We start from the raw sequence: 21,162 nt of genomic DNA, 5'->3' as shown, positions 1-21,162 counted from the left end.
GTCAAGTGTGTGTGTGTCTGTATGTGTGTGTGTTTGTGGCATAGAACGCTGCTCACTAACAGCCGAGAGAGAGAGCTAGAGAGAAAGAGAGAGAGACAGAGAGAGAGAGGGAGGGCAGGAGTAACAAGGAAGCGGATAGGAGGAGGAGAGCCGAGGAGGGAGGGGTGGAGCGGTGAGAGAGAGTGAGAGATCGAGCAGTAGCGAGTGTGAAGCTGCAGCAGCCGGGAGATAAAAGCTTTTCTCTCCCTCTGCCGGCGTCTGCGAGCGAGGGATAAAGCGGAGGAGAGAAGCCAGCCGAGGCAGAGAGAGATCCAGGCTGCCTGCTGTCACTGGAGCTCCCGGCTTCCCCTGATCTGCAGGCCTCACAGCACATACACACAGCAGGAGAAGACACACACACAGACACACATGCAGAAGGGCTCTCACACAGCTGACCAGGGGACCGCCCAGCCTTGCAGGCACGCACACACACACTCATACTCTCTCTCTCGGACAACCACACACTTTGCTTCTCTCCGGGAAACACCGTATCAATCGGATCAATCCAGCCACGCTCGTCTGACGGAGCCACGGTCTCCTTTTACCCGGAGACGCCCTGTCTTCCTGGCTTTCCCTCTTTGTGTTTTAAGGAGACGTGGAGTGTGAACCCGCTCAACCCAGCCTCTGCCGGTGTCTTCGCCGTCGCTGTGCTGTGTGAATGCAGACAGGATCGGGGCTGCCCTTCACCGGACACTGAGCCCAGCTGGCTCTGCTCCAGCCAGACCCGGCTACACATCTGTACGCCGTCCAGATCTGTTTCTAGACCCAGATCTAAGCCGCCCGCGGACCAGTCTCTTCCTCCCTTCCTCCTCCTCCTCCTCAGCCCCAGACAGACAGCCCGAGTCCAGCCACAGCTCCTGCCCCAGATGCCTCTCTCTAATTAGATTCACCGGACCTGAGGAGCTATTAAGAGACGAAAAGGCACCAGAGAGGAGACGAGGAGGGAAGGAGTGCCTTTGTAACTGCCTTTTTTTCCCAGCCTCCCTTTTTTTGCCTCAGTGTAAGACACTGTTTGAACCATTCCCCCCCCCCCCACACACACACACACACTCGCACTGCAAACTGTGGATTTTGTCAGACTGTTGCATCGTCGCACTGCACCACCTGATGAAGGGGAAGCCCTTCTGAGTGACTGTGGCTGACTGACAGAAGGACATGGGAGGTTTATGATTGGACCGTACTGGACTACATTTCCCAGCCTCCCCTTTTTCTTCAGGGAGTCTGACATTAAGGTGGAGGAATATGTAGACTGGTATCCAAGGGAGAGGTGTGTGATGCTAGGCTGTCTGGGGAGCTCAAGGTGGAGTCTGTCTGATATAAAGTGGCACCCTACTACCCTAAGACATTTTGTGAGTTTTCTGGCCTGCAATGAGACGATTCCACAGGTATCCAGCAGCCCTGGATGACACAAAACGGGTGTGTTTTTTGTTTTTGTGAGGCCATTTTAAAACCTGCCTCTCTCATCGATTGGAGAACTTGACACCAGCGATTTTACTGTTGATTTAACATAGATCTGTTGCCTCAGGAGGTTTCAGAGGTCCCACCATAATAACAACAACAATCCCTTAGGGGTGAACACACCCACACGAGCTGGAACCACGGCGAGGAGACACATTGGGGCCTGATTGAGTTTTTAACAAGCTGTCAGAGTATTGGCTGAATCTCAGAGTAAGCTGTGGCAGCATTGGCTGACTGAACACTATCTCTCACCCACCACCAATCTGGGAGCCGGCGTGCTGCCTCGGCAGAATGACACACAAACCCGGTCGTTACTACGGCGAATATCGACACCGTCACCGTTAATACTACTATCACTACGACTACCAGCACAGATAGGATTCCTACCACTGTGATGGACCTGACCCCCGTCGCGGTGCTGACTTCTGTTACGGATCTTAATTCTCTTGCACTGCAATAACATTACCACAGTAGGAAAGAGACATCAATAATTCATGAGCCCAGATAGCTGCTGGAGCCGAGCGTAGATAGAGCTCTTGGATTACAGCGCCGCTCGGAACCACCAACAAATCTCAACAGCAACACTTTGTTTGCGGTTCACCGGGAATGGCACTGGGAATCCGAACGGAATTGCAGAAGATGACAGCGTTGTTTTCCTCAATTCAGTGTTGAGTGCACACTGAGTCACACTCAGTCTGCGTGAGAGGGCGTGTGTAGTTTGAGTGTGTGTGCACGCTCTTGCATGTGGAGAGAGTGTGTGTGTCAGTGATACAGCTCGTTTCACTTTTTATATTCAGAGGAATTGCAGTATCGAATCTGGAAATGAGATGAGACTGCAATTGATTCCAACAATCTGCCAGATATTCTGCAGCACATTCCGCAGACTTTCACACCACACACTGGTGTCACACACAGACACATGCGGTGTGTGTGAAGCATTCGGAGCCTCACTAATGGGCTGAATAACACCGGACGGCACTGCCTTTTTCTCTCTCCCACACAAACCCTCCCACACCCACACTCGTCAGCCTGCTTGACACACTGCCTTACACTAACATTAGTGACAGCTCACCTGCCAAAAGCCCAGTGATAAATCAGCCACCTAATCCTAGCTAAATTTATTTTCCTCCCTCGTGTGGCTCTGCTGACATGACTGTGTCCCTGTGTCCTTGACTACGACCACAAGTCTTCTGGGACCGACAAACCTGACAGAGTAAAGCAGCAAGCAGCCTGCATATACACACATAAATGCACACACGTACACACACAGCAGGGTCCTCGGAGAGAGAGAGCAGGGCTGGCCACTGCACTGCCTGAGTCCAAGTGAGGTGAGGTGAAGGAGAGAGAGGAAGGGAGGAGGAACAGAGAGAGGGAGGACAGGGGGAGCTGTGACACGTAAGCCTGCAGCAGCCTGGCCTGTGACTGAACCAATAACTGCCTGAGGAAAAGCCTGACTTTCCCTCTCTCTCCCTCTGTGACAGCTTATTCCGTCCATCTCCCTATTCACCGGTTTTCATCTAAGATGCTGCCACGGAAACCGGAGCTAAACCTGCTATTCCTAACTTTACATTACTCACAGGTGTCACATTGATGCTGGAGCTGTCAGTCACTTGCCAGCCTAACTGAACATTTCCGTTTGACTGTCTATTTTTGGCCGGATGGGGTTCTGTGCTCAAACAACCGGAACAGACGTGCAGGCCTAAATTAACCTTAAATTGCCTTCTCTGATGGATTGACTGCCTGTTTTTGCTGTCATTTTCTTTATCTTTTTTTAAACACCCCTCTATCTGCCTCAACACTGAAGAGATGGGGAGTTCCATGGGTTGCGTCCGGCCTCCTCGGGAAGTCGGACTCGGCGGAGCCCCTCCCCTTTCGCCAAAAAAGCGTCTCCGTTTCAAAAGGAAGCGGAAGGGCAAGAAGAGCAGGAAAGGCGAGGCCGGGCAGGAGGAGTATGAGCGACGGAGAAGCCACGAGCCTGATGAAAGAGAGGAAGATGAGGAGGATGAGGAGGAGAAGATGGAAACAGCAGACAATGGAGCTAGGCCGACCCTTATAACAGTGCCTGATACCCAGTTGACCCATTCCAAACTTAACCTGCCCAGCAATACCCTTTCCCCTGGCTCTGGGAGTGCCAGTACAGGGGGCCTTTTAGGCAGCAGGGTGCTTGAACTGTCCCCCAATCCCAGCCCATCCTGGAGAGGGGTCTTCTGCCTTCCAGGGGAGGAAAAGACTGTTAGCGCTCTCATAGATGTCTCCAGCATCCCGAGCCAAACCACCACCACCACCCCGACCAGCACAGCCGCAGTCCTGGGCAGTAGCACCCCAGGTGGAGGCAGGGTCTGTCGAGTTAAGGAGAAGGTCCAAGGGGTGCTGGAGAAACCCTGGATACTACGACCAAAGAAGGAGAAAAAAGAGAAGGGAAGACGAGAGGAGGAGGAGAAGGAGGACGGAGGGGTAACAGGAGGAACTGCAGGGACAGTAGGCGTGGCGCGAACTCCTTCCGACAGGGAGCGTAAAGGTGTGGTCCACATCCGTGAGGTGGACGGTAAACTCTGCGTGGTGAGGACGGTGTACCCCAGCGACTACGGCTCCCCCGTATGGAGGGGCGAGAGTGACAGCGAGGTGGAGGTGCGCAACGAGCCCCCCACCCCGTCTCCGCTCACGGAAAAAATCCTCAAAGTCCAGCTCTCCGAGGAGGATAGCAGGAGAATCAAAATGTCCGCTGCCGGTCGCTCTATTTCCTCTAGCCGAATGGGGAGTCAGGAAACTTTGGTAGTCAAGGAATTTAGCTTGGACACTCCGGTCCGTGCACAAGAGGGGCCTTCTCTGCTGGAGTCGGGCTATGCCAGCGACCTGCCGCTGACCTCCCCAGAGACAGGGGGTGCCACTCCGAGTCAGACAGACTGGGGAGGGCTGACCAGCAGCTCGTCAGAGAGGCTGGACTCCATGATGGAGAGTCCTCTGTCGCCGCAGCAACAGGCATCTTTGAAATACCTGCCTCAGGTCTGGCTCTATCTGTCTGTCTGTTTCACCATCCAGATATCAAATCCTTCATCCAACTCTCTTGCTACCTCTACTCCCCTGTCTCTATTTTTCTGCCCCTTCATACTCTTTATCTCTCTTCCTCTCTCCATTAGTACCACCCTATCTGAGTTATTCTTCCTCCTATTGTAGAAAGGTGGGTAGGGATTTGTTAAGTGTGAATGGTCTATAGCAGGGGTTCGTTCTCATGTAGTTTTATGGCCCCAAATAGACGAATATTTGGCCACAGACTCCCATTTGAAGTGTGTTGTTTAGTATTGAATTTTACAACTGTGTAGTGGTGAGAGTGAAACCTATATGTAGAATAGTCATTCTTATACAATCTCAGTGGGACAATTTCTTGCAAATTAAATTTTAGTGCCATTAAACTGTTCCTAATTTTGCTGGAAGCCCTGTCATGGACCCCCAGAGGTCCCTTTACCCCACTTAGAGAACCATTGGTCTATAGTGCTACAGAGAAGCATTCATGACCGTCTTTATTCGTACAAGTGTGGGAGGGTTTTTGAAAGGGTGCCTTTGTTGCCTGGTGTACGCCGTATTTTTAGTCATGGAGGATTGTGTGTGTGTGTGTGTGTGTGTGTGTGTGTTCTTTCGGTTGTTATCAGCCCTGCAAAGGCACTATGCCTCTCTCTCCATCCTTCCTGCCTCTGTCCCCGGAGCCTAATCAACGTAGCACAGACTGTCTCTCCATCCTCATTTCCCATTCTCCTTCTTTCCTCCCTCCCTTCTTCTCCGTCTCCCTCCATTGCTTATTATTTTCCTCGCACCACCACACTCACTCACTGTTGACATTGTGTGTTTAGTGTGAGAGAGACAGACAGACAGTGTGTGTTTGTGTGTGTGTGTGTGTGTGAGAGAGAGGAGGGTCAGTGCTTCAAATGACAGGGTTCTCTCTTGCAGAAAACTGAAACTTGTCATTTCCTCCCCATTCAGTAGCACAGAATGTGTGTGTGCATGTGTCTGTCTGTGTCTGTCTAGCTCCTGTGGGAAAGCAGAGGGACAAGATAGCCTCATTTTAACAGTCATCTCTCCATCATATTCTGTGGGTCATTTAAACTGTAGTCTGTCTCCGTTAAGCTCTAGTCTGTCTTCAGAATATTCTACTGTTCATTGGAAGCCTTTGCTGCTACACATATTCAGCACTTTGCTGCCCAGCTACAAACTCCACCTGCTGCAAGGAAAAATCAACCTTCAAGCACTTTAATACTGTTAAAACACAGCTTTTGTGATGTACCTTCGAGGGCCATTTTGTTGTTTGGTGGTGTCTATTTTGAGAACTTTCTTGAGATATTTCCAGCACAGGTACAATGGAGTTTGATAGCCGAAAATGTTTCAGCGATCTAAAACATCAACAGTAAACGTCAGGTTTTGGTGTCAGTCCCACAGAATCAAAGAGCGAGGGCTTCTGTCCAGACTCACAGTTTGGCACCGACGTTCAACAATCGTACAGGGAGAAATCCATCATAGAAGAGGCAGAGAGAACTTCTCCATCGACAGTAGCCTAGATAGACCAGAATGCAATGCAGCCACAAGACATGTTGCATTTTGAAGAGACTGGAAAAACTTGCCCAAAGTGGGTTGCAAACCCATAAAAATATTTGCCTGGACCTCAGTTCATTACAGTCCAGCCCATTGTTTCTTTAAATATGGGTCGGGGAAACTAACTGGGTCGCAAACCGCTATTTGGTTCGGGCTCAGTTTCAGGAATGATCCGGCAGCTGCTTGACTCAGAGAGACAGGTTTTGTGCTACTTTACGCCTGTTCAGTTCCACTTCACCTTGAAAGTGAATAGGCTGCTGCAGCCACTGCAGTACTGTACAGGATGTGATGGGGGATTTTCACGACAGCTGCCACAGTATGTGTAGGATCTCCTCTACGTTATGAAGGCTGTACAGTAGCCCTATGCAGTACAGCAGCTGACGTCATGTCAGGTTCCATTTAGTGCTACATGTCTCATTTGATGCATAGTTGCTGAGTCATGAGGAAGCAAGGCACACAGATACACACACACACACACACACACACACACACACACACATACAGCGATACTGTAGATCCCAGCTTCACAGAGACCCCAGCTTAAAAGTGTTTGCACTGGGCAGCAATGATCAATGTGTGTGTGTGTCTGTCATGAGAGATATATGTACATGTCAGGGTGTGTTTGTGTGTACAATGTAAAGTGCAGCTTCTTTGTGTGTGTGATGCCCTCCTCTGAATAAAAAGGGATTTGAAATGCGCATTCATCAGTGAGACGGCTGCTGCGTTGAGCCTCGGGGGGATTCGTACCAAACACTGAAACCACTACTCACATTTCACCCATCCAGCTGTCCATCCATCATCTGTCTGTCTATCCTTCCATCCTTCCATCCTTTCATCCCTCCTGGGGCAGTTTGCTTAAAGATTTCAAGCCAGCGAGTAGTTGCTGGTTTGATTTCCAGTACAGACAGTGCTCCATTCTGTTGAAGTGCAAATAGCACAATGAAACCATACTTCTCTTGCATCTCTCCTTTCTCTATTCGCCTTTTCTGCCACTCTCTCCATGTCTACTTTCATCTTTTTTCTGTTCCTTTCTCTTCCTGCCCGTCCGCCAATCCCCCCCCCCCTTTTTTTTTTATTATCTCCTCTCTCCATCCCTCTCCCTCCCTCTCCTCTCCCCAGTAACTTCAAAGAGGCCATGTTTCTAAAAGGGGGCCAGTCCAGCACCCCTGGGGGCTGCTAGTGGATCATGGGTGTTTGTGACTGGATCACGGCTGCACTGAATACTAGTGCTACCTACTTATATCTTTTAAGTGTCTGGGTTTCTGTGTGTGCGTGTGTTTGTGTACATTAACATTCAGTGTCACACATGGTTGAGTGAGACATGCACATACACACACACACACACACACACGCACACCTGCATGCACATACACAGATGCATACACAGTGCATATAGATACACACCCAGCGACACAAACAAGTGGTACTCAGCAGGACCTCAAACATAGCAGGAGCAGGATTTCAAACATACACACACACACACACACACACACGTGTATACACACATACACACGGATGCATGCATAGTGCATACAGACACACACACACACACAGCCTTTGATGCCTGTCTTAGAAAGGCGTGTTTGCTCCAGCATGTCTCCTTGTTGTGTGTTTATCCCAGCATGTCTTGTGGCCGTTTCCTGTATCTGTGCGTGTGTGTGTGTGTGTGTGTGTGTGTGTTTGTGTGTGTGTGTGTGTGTAACCTATACTTAGACTATACTTAGTCTGGGTGCAAATTGGTATGTATTATGTCCACACATGGCGGGCATTGTTTTTCTGTCTGAATGGCTATCTTCACTATCTTTGCTGTACTGTAAAACAGTGTGCAAACGAGGACACAGAGACCTGCTAAATGACATTGTATATTTTATGTTCAGCTAACCAAATTAAGTAGGCTACTAGTTCCTTTTGAAGCAGGAAGTATATTAGCGCTTAGTTGCACCACAAATCAAGCCAGCATGCCTGGTGTCATCATGGAGGTCCATTGGCGAATTGGCTGGGTGCAAATAATGTTTAAATATATACTAAGATAGATACCTGTAAAGATTGTTGTGGTGTGGGTATTCAGTAATGTTATAAGTATAGGCGAATAGTCTGATAAGGTAGATTATAGTCATTTCAAATTTAGGTTAATGTAAGCTCAGTTAAACAAGGTTTTTTGGCTTTGTTTGCTAGCTAACTAACTAGCAGGCTAATGTAGCAAAGCAACTAATGCTAATGCTAACATGCGTCTTATAGCTGTTAATAATTCTAGCTTTTAAATGTGTAATTCAGATGTGTTTACAAGTAGACAGTGCTAATTAGCTGACCAGATACTATGGTTAGCTAGCTAACAACCTGACATCATCTAAACACAAAATCGCTCGGATGTCTCAATGATGAAATGATCAGTTCCCTGTCAAAAACAGCATAGGAATTAACCATGTCTCCAGTACTGTTGAGACTGACAAGTTGTACGTTTATAAACACAATCAACTATTGTTGCCCAAGATCTGAGGACCTCCAATATGGCTGCCAGAAGTTGCATTACATCACCTGAAAGCTATATGTATATATGGTATACATATATGGCTGGTGGCTGGTGAAAGAATGGCAAATGGGCACAACAGTAAGTGATGGATGATATATTGTTGGAGTGAGAGTGTAGGCTATCCATGCAGATGTAGCTCTCTCACAGAAAGCTCTGTCAATATTAAAATGAAGGATGAGGATAATGCTCTGGTTATACGTAATACAGAGAGACTGGGCTCTGCGGGAAAAACACAGGTGCGGTTCACATTCAAACCACATATTCTCAGATTGTTGATGCACATGGATTAAACATCTTTGTTTGCTTGTCATGATGTGTCTACTTGAAGAAATTTGTCTGTCTCTCACTGTCAACAAAATGCAAAACGGTGAGAATAACTGATTTGAGAATCTGTAGGTTTGCTTGGTTCAGGCTTTATTTATGGTTGTTTAATCATTTTTACCAGTAGCAAACTCTTACCACCATAACAGTCAGAAACCATACTGCTGGTTCTGCGTGCAGTGTGTGTGTGTGTGTGTGTGTGTGTGTGTGTGTGTGTGTGTGTGTGTGTGTATGTGTTAGTGTCACAGTTGTGTGCTAGAAAATGGTAATTTAACTTATTTCTAACATCTTGTGCGTTGTACAGTAACTGCCCTTGACAATGCAGTAGAGGTTTAACTCTGTGTTTCTGCGTGTATGTGGGCATGTGCGTCTTTCACTTTGAATTAATGTGGACTCCAACAGATTCCTCTTTATGTGAACCTGGTCTCTCTCTCTCTCTCTCTCTCTCTCTCTCTCTCATATCTCCAAATGCCGTTACAACTCGCCCTCTCTCCTCCGTGTCGGCCTCGCTAGACTATCTCATCTCTTTTCCTTTCTGTCTCTCTCTCTCTCCCTCCCCCTCCTTGTCTTTTTGGCTGTTGCTGCAGTCTCCTGGCACACACTGGACTTTCATACTGCTCTATATTAGCAGCAGGGAGAGAGACAGAAAGACAGTGAGACGAGGAGGAGGAGTGTAAGACAGTGAGGGAGGGAAGGAGGGATGACAGAGGAATACTGATGACAACAACAGGAGCCAGGCGCTGACAGTTACTGCGTATACACCAGGCTGCCTTTGTCACCACGGACAGATGAACATAAGGAGAACAAATAGAGAGGAAGAGGGAGACAGAGGGAAGAAGGCCAAAGTGGTCGTGTTGCCCAGTGGGTAGAGAACATAGATGAAGCAGTTGTCAGTCTCCATGGGTTCAGGGTCAGGGGTTCATATCCCAGGGGCCAATCTTAGTAAACGTGTACGTACTTATAGTGCTGTAAGGGCTGTGAATGTTATCTTTATCAGTGCTGCGTCAAATACTACTTTAAATTACTTTATCATGACTTGTTTTATCCTTCTTATGTACTAATTGTTTGTAGTTTTCCACATAGCACAATAAGAAAGTTAATACAATCACAGGAAAGTATTTGAAAGTCAATTTAGTTTAATTTTGTTTGTGATTGACAACTTAACCTGAGGATCCGGTCTGTAAAAGTATCATCTGAATTGTCCTGGTTTTACGAACCCCAACCATTTGGTATTACAAGCAGAGTAAAAGAAGCACCAAGAATAATTTGCTCCAAAATGCAATTTCACCTTTTTGCAAAAACGTGAAACCAACTCCCAAAAGCTGATGGATAACACAAAATTAAAATGATTTTGCTGCTTATTAAAGGCTAGTAGGTAATGTAAGTCATTGGCTAAAGAAATACTAACACTGGTACAGACTGAATCCTTTATATGTGACTCAGGTCTGATATTTAATACAGAGTCGGCGGATGAGAGGGCTGAACAGATTGATCGGCATCTGAGGCAGAACAGATGAAAGAAGGCGAAAAACTGAAGAGACAGATTGGGGGTGGGGGGGGTGGGGGGGGGGGTTGTTGGAGTGTTAGGGGGGGCAGGGAGGAGACAGAAGGAGAGGGAGGAGAGGAGGCGAAACGGAGGGAGGTGGAGAGACTGAGGGAGGGTAGAACACCAGCTAATGAGCGGGCTAGACTGTCTGTGGAGTGATGAGACAGGAAAAAACTCCCGCATCATGCATATGAAAACACACACATTCATATCCTGTAAACACATACAGTTAGGGCTGGGCGATATGGACCAAAAATCATATCTCTGTATTTTTAGGCTGAATGGCGATACACGATATATATCTCGGTATTTTCTAAGAAGTGGGCTAAATGTTCAGTTGTAAGTAGGGCTGGGCGATATGGACAAGATCAAATATCACAATATTTTTTACCAAATACCTCGATATCGATATTGCGACAATATTGTAGGGATGTCTATTGGTGCTTTCACAAAATATTTACACAATGAGAATTTTGATAAATAATCATCAGTAATGTTGATATAATGACTAAGTGGGTAAAGGCAAATAATAGAACAGCTTGAACAGTCTGGTAAGTTCAGAAAATGGCATCACTTTACTGTAATGCAGCCTTTAAAACCAGGAAAAGACAACACTTATGCCATATCACAATATTACGATATCCAAAATCTAAGACGATATCTAATCTCATATCATGATATCGATATAATATCGATATTTTGCCCAGCCCTACATACAGTACACACATCTGTACACATACTCACACAAATTCACATGTAAACGCACATTCGCACACACAAACTAGGTCAGATATGCATTCACACACACACACACACGCCAAGGGTTATTGATCGTCAGAGAGACAGATGAGGGATATGAGTGGAGATGACAGGTTGAATCAAAGTGACTGAAATCCTCTCCAGAGAGAGAACGCTGGGTTGTTTCTGCCGACTCACTGTTTGTGGGTGTGTCCATGATGGGGAAAGTTTCTTTGTATTTCAGAGTAAAGCTATTTTTTCCTTTACTATGCTGAGATTGATGTTGAGATGGTGAATGCTTTGTAGTATGACTAGATGAATGTGCTGAGGTGGCGTGGCTTCTTCATATGTTTGCGTGTGTTCTTGTGTGTTTTCATGTGACTGTATGCTGAATTCTACAAATACGACTCAATATTTTGGACACACACCTCAATTAATTTCTAACAGTAGATTGCTGTTTTCTTATTTTTTCTGCGTTTTGTGTTCCTGGTCACGTCGTTGCTGGTTAGAAACTGTGAAACCCAGTAGTAACCCGTCCTCTCTTGCCCCTCCAGATCTCGGAGATCTATGTGAGCGGGGAGTCGGGCGACCTCACGGCCAAGGAGAAGCTGTTATTATGGAGCCAGCAGGCGACGGAGGGCTACCCCGGCCTCCGCTGCGTCAACTTCACCTCCTCCTGGAGCGACGGACGCATGTTCAACGCCCTGCTGCACAGATACAGGTGAGAGGACAGATACACAAAAAGGCTCTCTCCTGCACCAAACGCCATTTTGTTTTGGAAGTATTGCGTGGAAACATTAAGTCCAATTGCAGATTTGAACACTTGCATTGAAACAACAAGTGTAACCACGGTCACTGACACAGTACCAAATTAAAAATGTATACAATTTTTGTCACTGATCTACACACAATAACCCATTAATAATATTTAACCCATCGCAGTTACACTCCAAATTGAGTTAAGGGGCATCCAAATTCCTTGGATGGATGCTTCCCATCCAAGTTGACCAAGCTTGAGCAAGGAAAAATGGGAGAAAATCCCAAAATGCAAATGTACCAAGCAGATAAAGACGTATCCAAGACGACTGGAAGCTGTAATTGCTGCCAAAGGTGCTTCTATTGACTCAGGAGGTTTAATACTCATTTATATATAGATATAGAGATATTTCTGTATGTCATTTTCAAGAAATTTGCAAAAATGTATTTAACATTTTTTATGATGGGATGTTTTGTGTAGATGTTTGACAAAAATCTCAATTTCATCCATTTTAAATTCAACACAGAATGTGTACTTGAATACTTTTTTTTCTTTACACACTTACACACACAGTAGAAATTACATGTTCAATGCCCCGCTGCACCGGTACAGGTTAGAGGCAAGGTAGAGACACACACACAAGCAAAGATTACATGTCGTGCTGCCCAGTAGGGCTGGGCGATATGGACAAAATCAAATATCAATATATTTTTGACCAAATACCTAATTATCGATATTGCAACAATATTGTAGGGATGACTATTGGTGCTTTCACAAAATATTTACACAATGAGATTTTTGATAAATAATCATCATTAATGTGGATATAATGACTAAGTGGGTAAAGGCAAATAATAGAACAGCTAGAACAGTCTGGTAAGTTCAGAAAATGACATCACTTTACTGTAATGCAGCCTTTAAAACCAGGAAAAGACACTTATGCCATATCACAATATTATGATATCCAAAATCTAAGATGATATCTAGTCTCATATCACGATATCGATATAATATCGATATATTGCCCAGCCCTACTGCCCAGATACAACTAGAGGAATGATAGACAGCCCGACATGCACACATGTAGATGGACACACACACGCACACTTACACACACGTGCGCGCACACACACACACACACACACACACACACACACACATACACACACACACACACACACACCCACCCCAAAACTAAATGCATGTTAAGGTGACAAATGCATACGTTGAAGCTTGCACATACATGAAAATGTTTACATGAGAGATTACATGTTCTGCACAGCTCCACAGATAGACTGACTGACACACACATACTTAGGCGCACATGCTGCCCCACACACACACACTGACACACCCTCTATCCGTGTGTGTGTTTTCCAGGCCCGACCTGATTGACATGGAGTTGGTGTCGCGGCAGAGTAACCGTGACAACCTTGAGCAGGCCTTCGAGATCGCTGAGTCGCTCGGGGTGACCAGACTGCTGGACGCTGAGGGTGAGACTGTTACTCTGCCTGAATCAATGTCTGACTGACTGATTATCTGGACAGAACAGCGGCTGCCTGCTGATTGTCTGAAAGTCACTACTTGATAATGCTTCACATTTTAGTCACGAAGCTGTGTCTACCGAGCTTCTATCCAGCGATACCTAACAAAAAGTGCAACAATTATACATTGTAATGATTAGCTTTGCACTTACATTTGTGTGATTTTTAGTACATGAACTTTATTCTATCTTGTTTGTCACCAGCTTTAATTTTTTTTTATGATGCTGTTTTTTTGGCCAGGGGTCTTCTGAAAAAAGATGGTTAAATATATTTTAAATAATGTTTAAATGATAGATAGATAGATAGGTAGATAGATAGGTAGGTAGGTAGGTACGTAGGTAGGTAGGTAGGTAGATAAATAGATAGATAGATAGATAGATAGATTGACCGATTGACTGATTGACTGATTGACTGATAGACCAATCAATCAAATCATCACCAGCAGCCTAGTAATAAAGAAATACAATGGACAACACATTTCTTAAAACAAGACATAGGTGGATTTTATAAAGAAGCATAAACTAATAGAATGTTTGAATATCAGGGTTGTGAGACAGGAATGAGGTTCAGCCTGAAGAGACAGACACTGAGGCTAAAGGCAGACATACTGCACAGGATTATGCATAAAAAATTGCTGTCAAAGTGTTTTTTTTTTTCTCTGCAAAATCCTCAGAGAATAACCTCTGATGTGAGCTATTTATCCTAATCATCTAAATTAGTGTAGAACAGCCTGAAGGGGCTTGATGTACAGTAGCTGTGCCTGCCAGCTCTAATGACTGACTGTCTCATAAATGCCAGTATGTTTATCTGTCTGGCTCTAATCTTCCTTGATGTGTTTTTTTTTCCATAATTTTAAAGGAAATCTAACTTCAGCTAGACATAAAGTCCTGTTTGTAGAACATGTTTGACCAAAATGTGAGATGGAACCCTATTCTTCATGATTTCTTCTAACTGATAATGTGACGGACATCAATCTGGCGACATGTTTCTTTTAGTTTTGCAGTCTGTCTCCCTCATTTTCCATCTCTCTCTCTCTCTCTCTCTCTTCAGATGTTGATGTTCCGTCTCCAGATGAGAAGTCGGTCATCACCTATGTCTCCTCCATCTATGATGCTTTCCCCAAGATCCCCGAGGGAGGAGAGGGCATCGCCGCACACGTACGTCACATTCTGCTCCACCCATTCACTCTGTTTACTGTCACTTTTAGGCTCAACCTCAAATGGATGTTGAATCTTTCTCTCTGTTTGTACTTAATAGTCTTTTTTGCATTCATTTTAAATGTCTTTATCAATATGCATATATACAGTAGTACCCTCTGCTCTTCTTATCACATCATATTCATTTATATTCATCATCTTTTTTAGCTTCATCATTAGTTATTCTCAGTGCACATGTATAATTGCTCTTTTGTTTGCCAGTGTGAGCAGTTTAATGAGGAGTGATGATATCGTGTGATGTGTGGCTATCAGTGCTGCATGTAAATGTGTATTAGATACAGTATGATTGGAAAATACATATCCACTGTAACTATTATAAGGAAGTACATTTGATACAAGGTCCAACTTGCTATGCATTCATTTTTCAAACTTGATAGGCATTTGACATTTAACAAATCATATTTGTACATTTGTAATGGATACATACATTATATGTAATATCATGATTGAATAATTGAATAGTGTTATGATTATTTAGAATAAATTACCTTTTATACAAAGACGTCTAGCTAGTACAATTTTGCTTCTCATCTGCATACTCACCTTTCCTTTCTTCTCTCCCTCTCTCCGTCCCTCCTCCTCCATCACCAGGAGGTGGACCAGCGCTGGTCAGAGTATCAGTCCAGGTTCTCCTCTCTGCTCCAGTGGAGCCGCCAGCATACGGCCCTCATGGCCAACAAGAACTTCCCACAGAACCCTGTGGAACTCAAGGTGAGCGCTTATATTTCTGCCTTGGTGACTGTAGTTCTGTTCTGTAGTTTCTGTTATGCAATTCAGTTGCAAGTTTGTTTGATAAAGATTTTTTTCATTTTAGATGAAAACAAGGGTCCATTTTTTTGTCTTATTTATACAGATTCTTGTTATTCTTGCTGTTCTTTTGGTGTTCATGTTCATATATGCATGTAAGTAAATTACTGCATAGGGAGAGAGAAAGAGAAAACTGGAGTGAAGGAGGAAAACCTGCCACTCTATAAGGAGTTTAAAGGAACGCTAGCCCTCAAAACAACAAGAATTTACCACCAAATCCTGTGGAAGTTAGTAACATAGGTGTAGTAACATGGGTGCTTTAATCCAGAGTAGCTCACAGTAACATGTATATATTTTTTTAAATGCAGTTGGCCCCAGTGGGTAGCAAATCCTGGTAGTTTTTGCAAAGGTTTAGCTATTGAGCAACACCAAAGGGAAAGGGGATACATAAAAAACAAGCAGTTCCCAGAAAACCTTGGAGAAAAACAATGGGACAGAGGGGGGGAAGGAGTTTGATGAAATGCAGTTGTGAGACATAGAAGGTAGGTGAGAGAGAAAGAGAATAAAGAGTAAAAGGGAGAATGCATGAAAGAGCAATGGATTGAGGAAAACGAGAGCTTGCAGAAAAGAGGTGTTGAGGAAGGAAAGAAGAGCATGATGAGGTGAAAAGAAGAAGGGAGGGAGCAGAAAGAGGCTGAATCCTCAACTGTGCCTGAAGAACATGTGTTGCAGGAGAAAAAGGGCAATGACCACCCAGGGAGAGAGATTGTGATTACAAAGCTTTTACCTCTGGTAACGGCTATTGACTTTCTGTTTGAACTTAAACGACGGGCTCCGTGGTAATATTGACCCTCACATTCATCGATAACCTCTCCTCCCTTCACTTCCTCTCCACCCCCCTCTTTCGCCTGTCATCTCTGTCTTTATCTCCCCTTCCCCTCCCTCCATCCTTCCTTCTTTCAGGCACTTTACAATGAGTACGTCCATTTCAAAGAGACGGAGATCCCTGCCAAGGAGATGGAGAAGGGTCGCATCGAACACCTCTACAAACTGCTGGAGGTGAGGAAGGAGGGAGGGAGGGAGGGGAAATGGGAATGAGGGAGGGGAAATGGGGACAGAGTGGAGAGATGGAGGAAAAGGTGACCGGGTTTTCCACCATGTGCAGGGCTTACTGTTCATCATGGGGTTCAGCTCAGGGGGAGGCAGTGTGTGTGTGTGTGTGTGTGGGAGACAGAATTTGTCTTCCCGTGTGTGTGCGTGAGAAAGAGAGAGAGAGAGAGAGAATTTGCATCCCAGTGTGTTTGTGTGTGATTGGTCGTATGTTCTTTTCCTGGAGCTACGGCATCTCCACCATCCCGCTGTTTATCAATAGATTGTTTGATAAAACACATGATAGTTGGGGATAATTCCTCCTTTATTTCCACTCAGCTGATTTCACCAGGCTGCTTGTGTGTTTGTCTGCAGCGTAACTTATGATCATTCAGTAATATGATCACTGATGTAATGGAGTCCTTGTGTTTGTTGTGTGTGTGTGTGTGTGTTTGAATATGGATGAGTGTCCTAATTTGTGTGTCTCTTTGCCACAAGTAATCCATGTTTGTGTGTGTTTTACAGTGTGTGTGTGTTTGCATTGAAATATGATGCGATGTGGCTAATGTGGGTTTCTGTTTGCCAAGTTTATGTTTACATGAAGAAATGGAAAAAATGCAGAAGGCCATCATGTGCTGCAACACGTTGGTGCAGCTTTTTAATGTTTTTGCAGTGCGTTAGCCATTAAAATAAAGTCTTTTAAATTTTTTGTGTACAGTAGGAGTCCATTGAATCCGCTTTTTTATCCATTTCTTCATGTTTGAAATCCTGAAACTCCATTTCCAATAAGCACCTCTCCATGCTAGATTTAAGCCAAGTTTATTTATGTTACATGTTTGTTATATACTTAATGTGTGTGTGTGTGTGTGTGTGTGTCCAGGTGTGGATAGAGTTTGGTCGTATCAAGCTTCCTCAGGGCCTCCATCCCAACGACCTGGAGGAGGAGTGGGGTAAACTCATTCTGGAGATGCTGGAGAGAGAGAAGGCTCTACGGCCCGCTGTGGAGAGGTACACACACACACACACACACACACACAAATCCATTTAAATGTTTCCTGGCAGCAACAATGCTGATGCAACTCCTTGGGCTCTGTTGCTCATCAGTCTCCCTAACTGTGCGTGTGTACGTGTGTGTGTGTGTGTGTGTGTGTGTGTGTGTGTGTGTGTGTGCGTGTGCGTGTGCGTGCATGTGTGTGTGTTTCAGGCTGGAGCTGCTGCTTCAGAGGGCCAATAAGATCCAGAACATGGCTCTGGACTGTGAGGAGAAACTCACCCTGGCTAAGAACACGCTACAAGCTGTAAGTACTGAACCTCTCCTCTATCTTCATACACGTACACACACACACACACACACCATAACATAATTTTTTGAATAAATTGATCCACATGCGGTCAGTGCAAACCATATACAGGGTCTTTGGGTTTATATTGAGGATAAATGCCTAAAACGTAAATGCAGAGTAATTTGGCATAGTATTTTTACAGTGTGTTAATGGGTACAAGCTGTTAAACTAGCTGCCCTTCTGGGACAATAAATATTTACTCACTTCCTTTCCCTGCCTTTATTGAGAGAGAGATTAATGCCTGATGTAAATTGTTGTTTCATGATGCTCAGTCCATTCTTTTTCCCATACTTTTCATTCATTCTGCCTAACATGCTCTTGTGTTGGAATTGTCATTTGCGTATGTTTATATAAACCCCATTTGTTATATTCATGTTTATATTATATTTTTCAGTTTTTATTTTACTTTTCTTTGCTGTGTCCTGTTGGTATTTGCTACTGCGACAACCCAATTTCCAACAAGACTTATTGAAGTTTAATCTTATCTTAATTGAATCTATGCCTCAGTAAACACTAAAGATTAACGGCATGAAACAATTCCATAAACACATAAGGTAAGCAAACACGCAAACAAACAAGAAGCAATAATAATAACTGAATTGAAGCGTTGGTGCTCTGGTGTGCAGGACATGTCTCGTGTGGAGAGCGGCGAGGCGGTGCAGTGTGAGAGAGAGCTGGCCTGTTACCTGCAGGACTGCGAGACTCTGCTCAGACAGCTCAACCAGGACCTCAAAGTCCTGCGAGACGAGAAGTACTACCAGGTGGAGCAGCTGGCTTTCAGGTGAGACAGGAGAGAAGGGCTTGTTGGTGTGTCCTGGTGCGGGGTTTGATTCTGTAGAGGCAGTTGGTTTGGTTTGATTGAGAAAATAATCATTTTATATTCCAGGGGATGATGCAGTAACCTAGTAGCACTTCTCTGGTATGGCACTAACACTGCTGGAGTGAGGGCTTCAACTCCCTCTTATTCTTACTATGAAAGAGGTGCTTGTGTAAATAGTAAAATTATACCATTATTTCTAAACCATTATTGATGAAAGTCTAAAGGCCCAAACGCATTGAAAATGACTTTTGAGGCAAGTCATGTGACGTACCTAATGGTGACATGAATTCTATTACCTGGTATATATATTCTGCTCATTATACTTGGAAGAACAACTTATTGTAGTGTTCATATTTTGTCATTAAATCTTAACAATTATGTGCTACAGTTAACTTACCTGCTAGAGTTTATCAAGCTAGTCCGTCAATAACTGGTGTCAAAAAACTATGGAACGAGAATCCCAGCGTTGTGCATGGTGACCTGAACACCTGGCTAACGTTACAGGTACATCCATCAGTTTTAGACTAGCTTGATAAAACTATAAACTAGCCCACTTGACCAGCTTCCAATGGGTGCTTATTAATGAAATCTGAAAACACAATATATGACTGCAACTTAAAAATTTCTCAAAAAATCTGGTACATTATAACACGGACGTACTTATATAGATGATTAAAAAGTCGAGAATATCTTACCGTTTTCCTTTTGTACTGCGACTCTAGAAACCTCATGAAAAACAGTTGAGCTGCTCTTTTTGTTGACGCAACCAAAATTTAACCAAGTTCGAACCAAGCCAGTTTGACGCTCCACTGGACAGCTTGAGTGTGCGTTTGTCCATTGAAAACAATTGCTGCATTTGAAAATGTGCGCGTCTGATGCTTCCGGTGCGTTTCTAGCTTAAAAGTCATAGAGGGAGCTTGCTCTTGAATCCAAGGTTGCCAGTTCAAATCCCAGGACCAACTGGGAAAATCCAGGCGGGAACAGTGAATGCATAATGCTCTCACCACCAGTAAGTACTGTTTCTGTCATGTGTCTCTCATCCCTCAGAGTTTCCTGCCTTCAGGAGGAGCTGGTCTCCCTCAGACTGCAGTGTTCCAGCGTCTACAGGAAAGGCCACTTCTCCCAGGCTCTGGGCCCCACCGGGGCCGAGCAGACCGGCCAGCGTCCCGCCGACAGCGGCCTCTCGCTGGGTCAGACCCTGCTGGGAGCCGTGGGTGCGGTGGGAGCGGTCGGGGCCGCGCTGCTCCGGAGACCCATGGCCCGCTCCCAGCTGGTGGCCATGTCTTCCTCAGAGGACGAAGGAAGCCTGAGGTTCATCTATGAACTGCTGGGATGGGTGGAGGAGACGCAGGTCAGTGGGAGTATTAATAATAATAACATTGCTCTCTCAGTAAATTACAATTTTTACTGCAGGCTTGCTACATTACTGCTGCTCTGCTCCGTCCCCAAGAGAAATTTTTCTCTTAATTGTCTGCACTGATACACTGACTACAACTGTACAAAGTGCTGTAAAATATTAAAGGAACAAGACGACCATATTGGCAAATCCTTCATATTTAATGAAGGGGGGACTTGCACTGCTGGCCCCGTTAAGGCCTGTGCAGCAGAACAGATGTAGCACAAGATTAAGGAACACTAATATTACCATAACAATGTGAAATTTACATCCAAATAACATTACAGGCTTGAAAGCCCTTTCAACAAGCCAAAATGGCAGCTGATACTGCTAGCTTCTGAAGGCCTGCTTAGCAAACCACAGAAATCATGTTTGGCTCCATCAATAAATAAATTAACATGATCATTATAGCACAAATTATCAATTAAATTCAGTGATTTTTTCAGTCAGGGATTAGATGACTGAAATGTGCATTAGGGTTTCCTGCCCCCGAATTTGTTTTGACAAACTTGTGATTCTAACTCTGTGTGTGTGTGTGTGTGTGTGTGTGTGTGTGTGTGTGTTTCAGGAGCTGTTGGAGCGTGCTGAGTGGGGAGCAGACCTTCCCTCTGTAGAAAACAACCTGCAGGAGCACAACACCATTCACACTGCAGTGGAGGACCTGATGAGCAGTCTGCAGGAGGCACGCAATTATGAGGTACACACACACCACACACACACACACACACACACACTTTCTGCTGAGAGCTGTGGTTTATAATGAATTTGCTGTTCTTCTCTCCTCCAGGCTAATGTCTCTCCTAACTTCAAGAGCAGTTATTCTGAAACCCTGGCCAAGCTGGAGCACCAATACTGCAAACTACTGGTCAGTCTCAACACTAATGTGTCTGTGTGCGTGTGTGTGTGTGTGTGTGTGTGGGGGTGTGTGTGTGGGGTCAGTCAGGACACCATTTTCTCTAGCTTTGTCAATTGCGTGCAAGGCTGTGTGTCTTTATGTATATTTATGTAGACTTAAGGTGGTTCATATGCCATTTTG

The 21,162-nt window shown here is 44.9% G+C and overlaps 1 protein-coding gene across 1 annotated transcript in view; it reads left to right on the top strand.

The window, feature by feature from the left end:
• Positions 1 to 3,303: 3,303 nt before the first annotated feature.
• Positions 3,304 to 21,162, top strand: part of LOC139641986 (microtubule-actin cross-linking factor 1, isoforms 1/2/3/4/5-like) — a 132,730-nt gene continuing 114,871 nt past the window's right edge. The window contains 13 exon segments of the mRNA XM_071516669.1: positions 3,304 to 4,272; positions 4,315 to 4,500; positions 11,768 to 11,934; positions 13,351 to 13,463; positions 14,565 to 14,671; positions 15,323 to 15,442; positions 16,442 to 16,537; positions 17,448 to 17,575; positions 17,772 to 17,865; positions 18,537 to 18,691; positions 19,778 to 20,081; positions 20,695 to 20,823; positions 20,914 to 20,991. Of these exon segments, the coding sequence (XP_071372770.1) occupies positions 3,304 to 4,272; positions 4,315 to 4,500; positions 11,768 to 11,934; positions 13,351 to 13,463; positions 14,565 to 14,671; positions 15,323 to 15,442; positions 16,442 to 16,537; positions 17,448 to 17,575; positions 17,772 to 17,865; positions 18,537 to 18,691; positions 19,778 to 20,081; positions 20,695 to 20,823; positions 20,914 to 20,991 (2,646 nt within the window).

This window comes from Centroberyx affinis, unplaced genomic scaffold (assembly GCF_046629955.1).
Source record: "Centroberyx affinis isolate AG114_WGS23_722 - 3 ecotype Tasmania unplaced genomic scaffold, CSIRO-AGI_Caff_v1 ptg000422l_1, whole genome shotgun sequence".
In the NCBI taxonomy this organism is placed as follows: domain Eukaryota; kingdom Metazoa; phylum Chordata; class Actinopteri; order Beryciformes; family Berycidae; genus Centroberyx; species Centroberyx affinis.
This window is presented reverse-complemented; position numbering and strand designations above follow the sequence as displayed.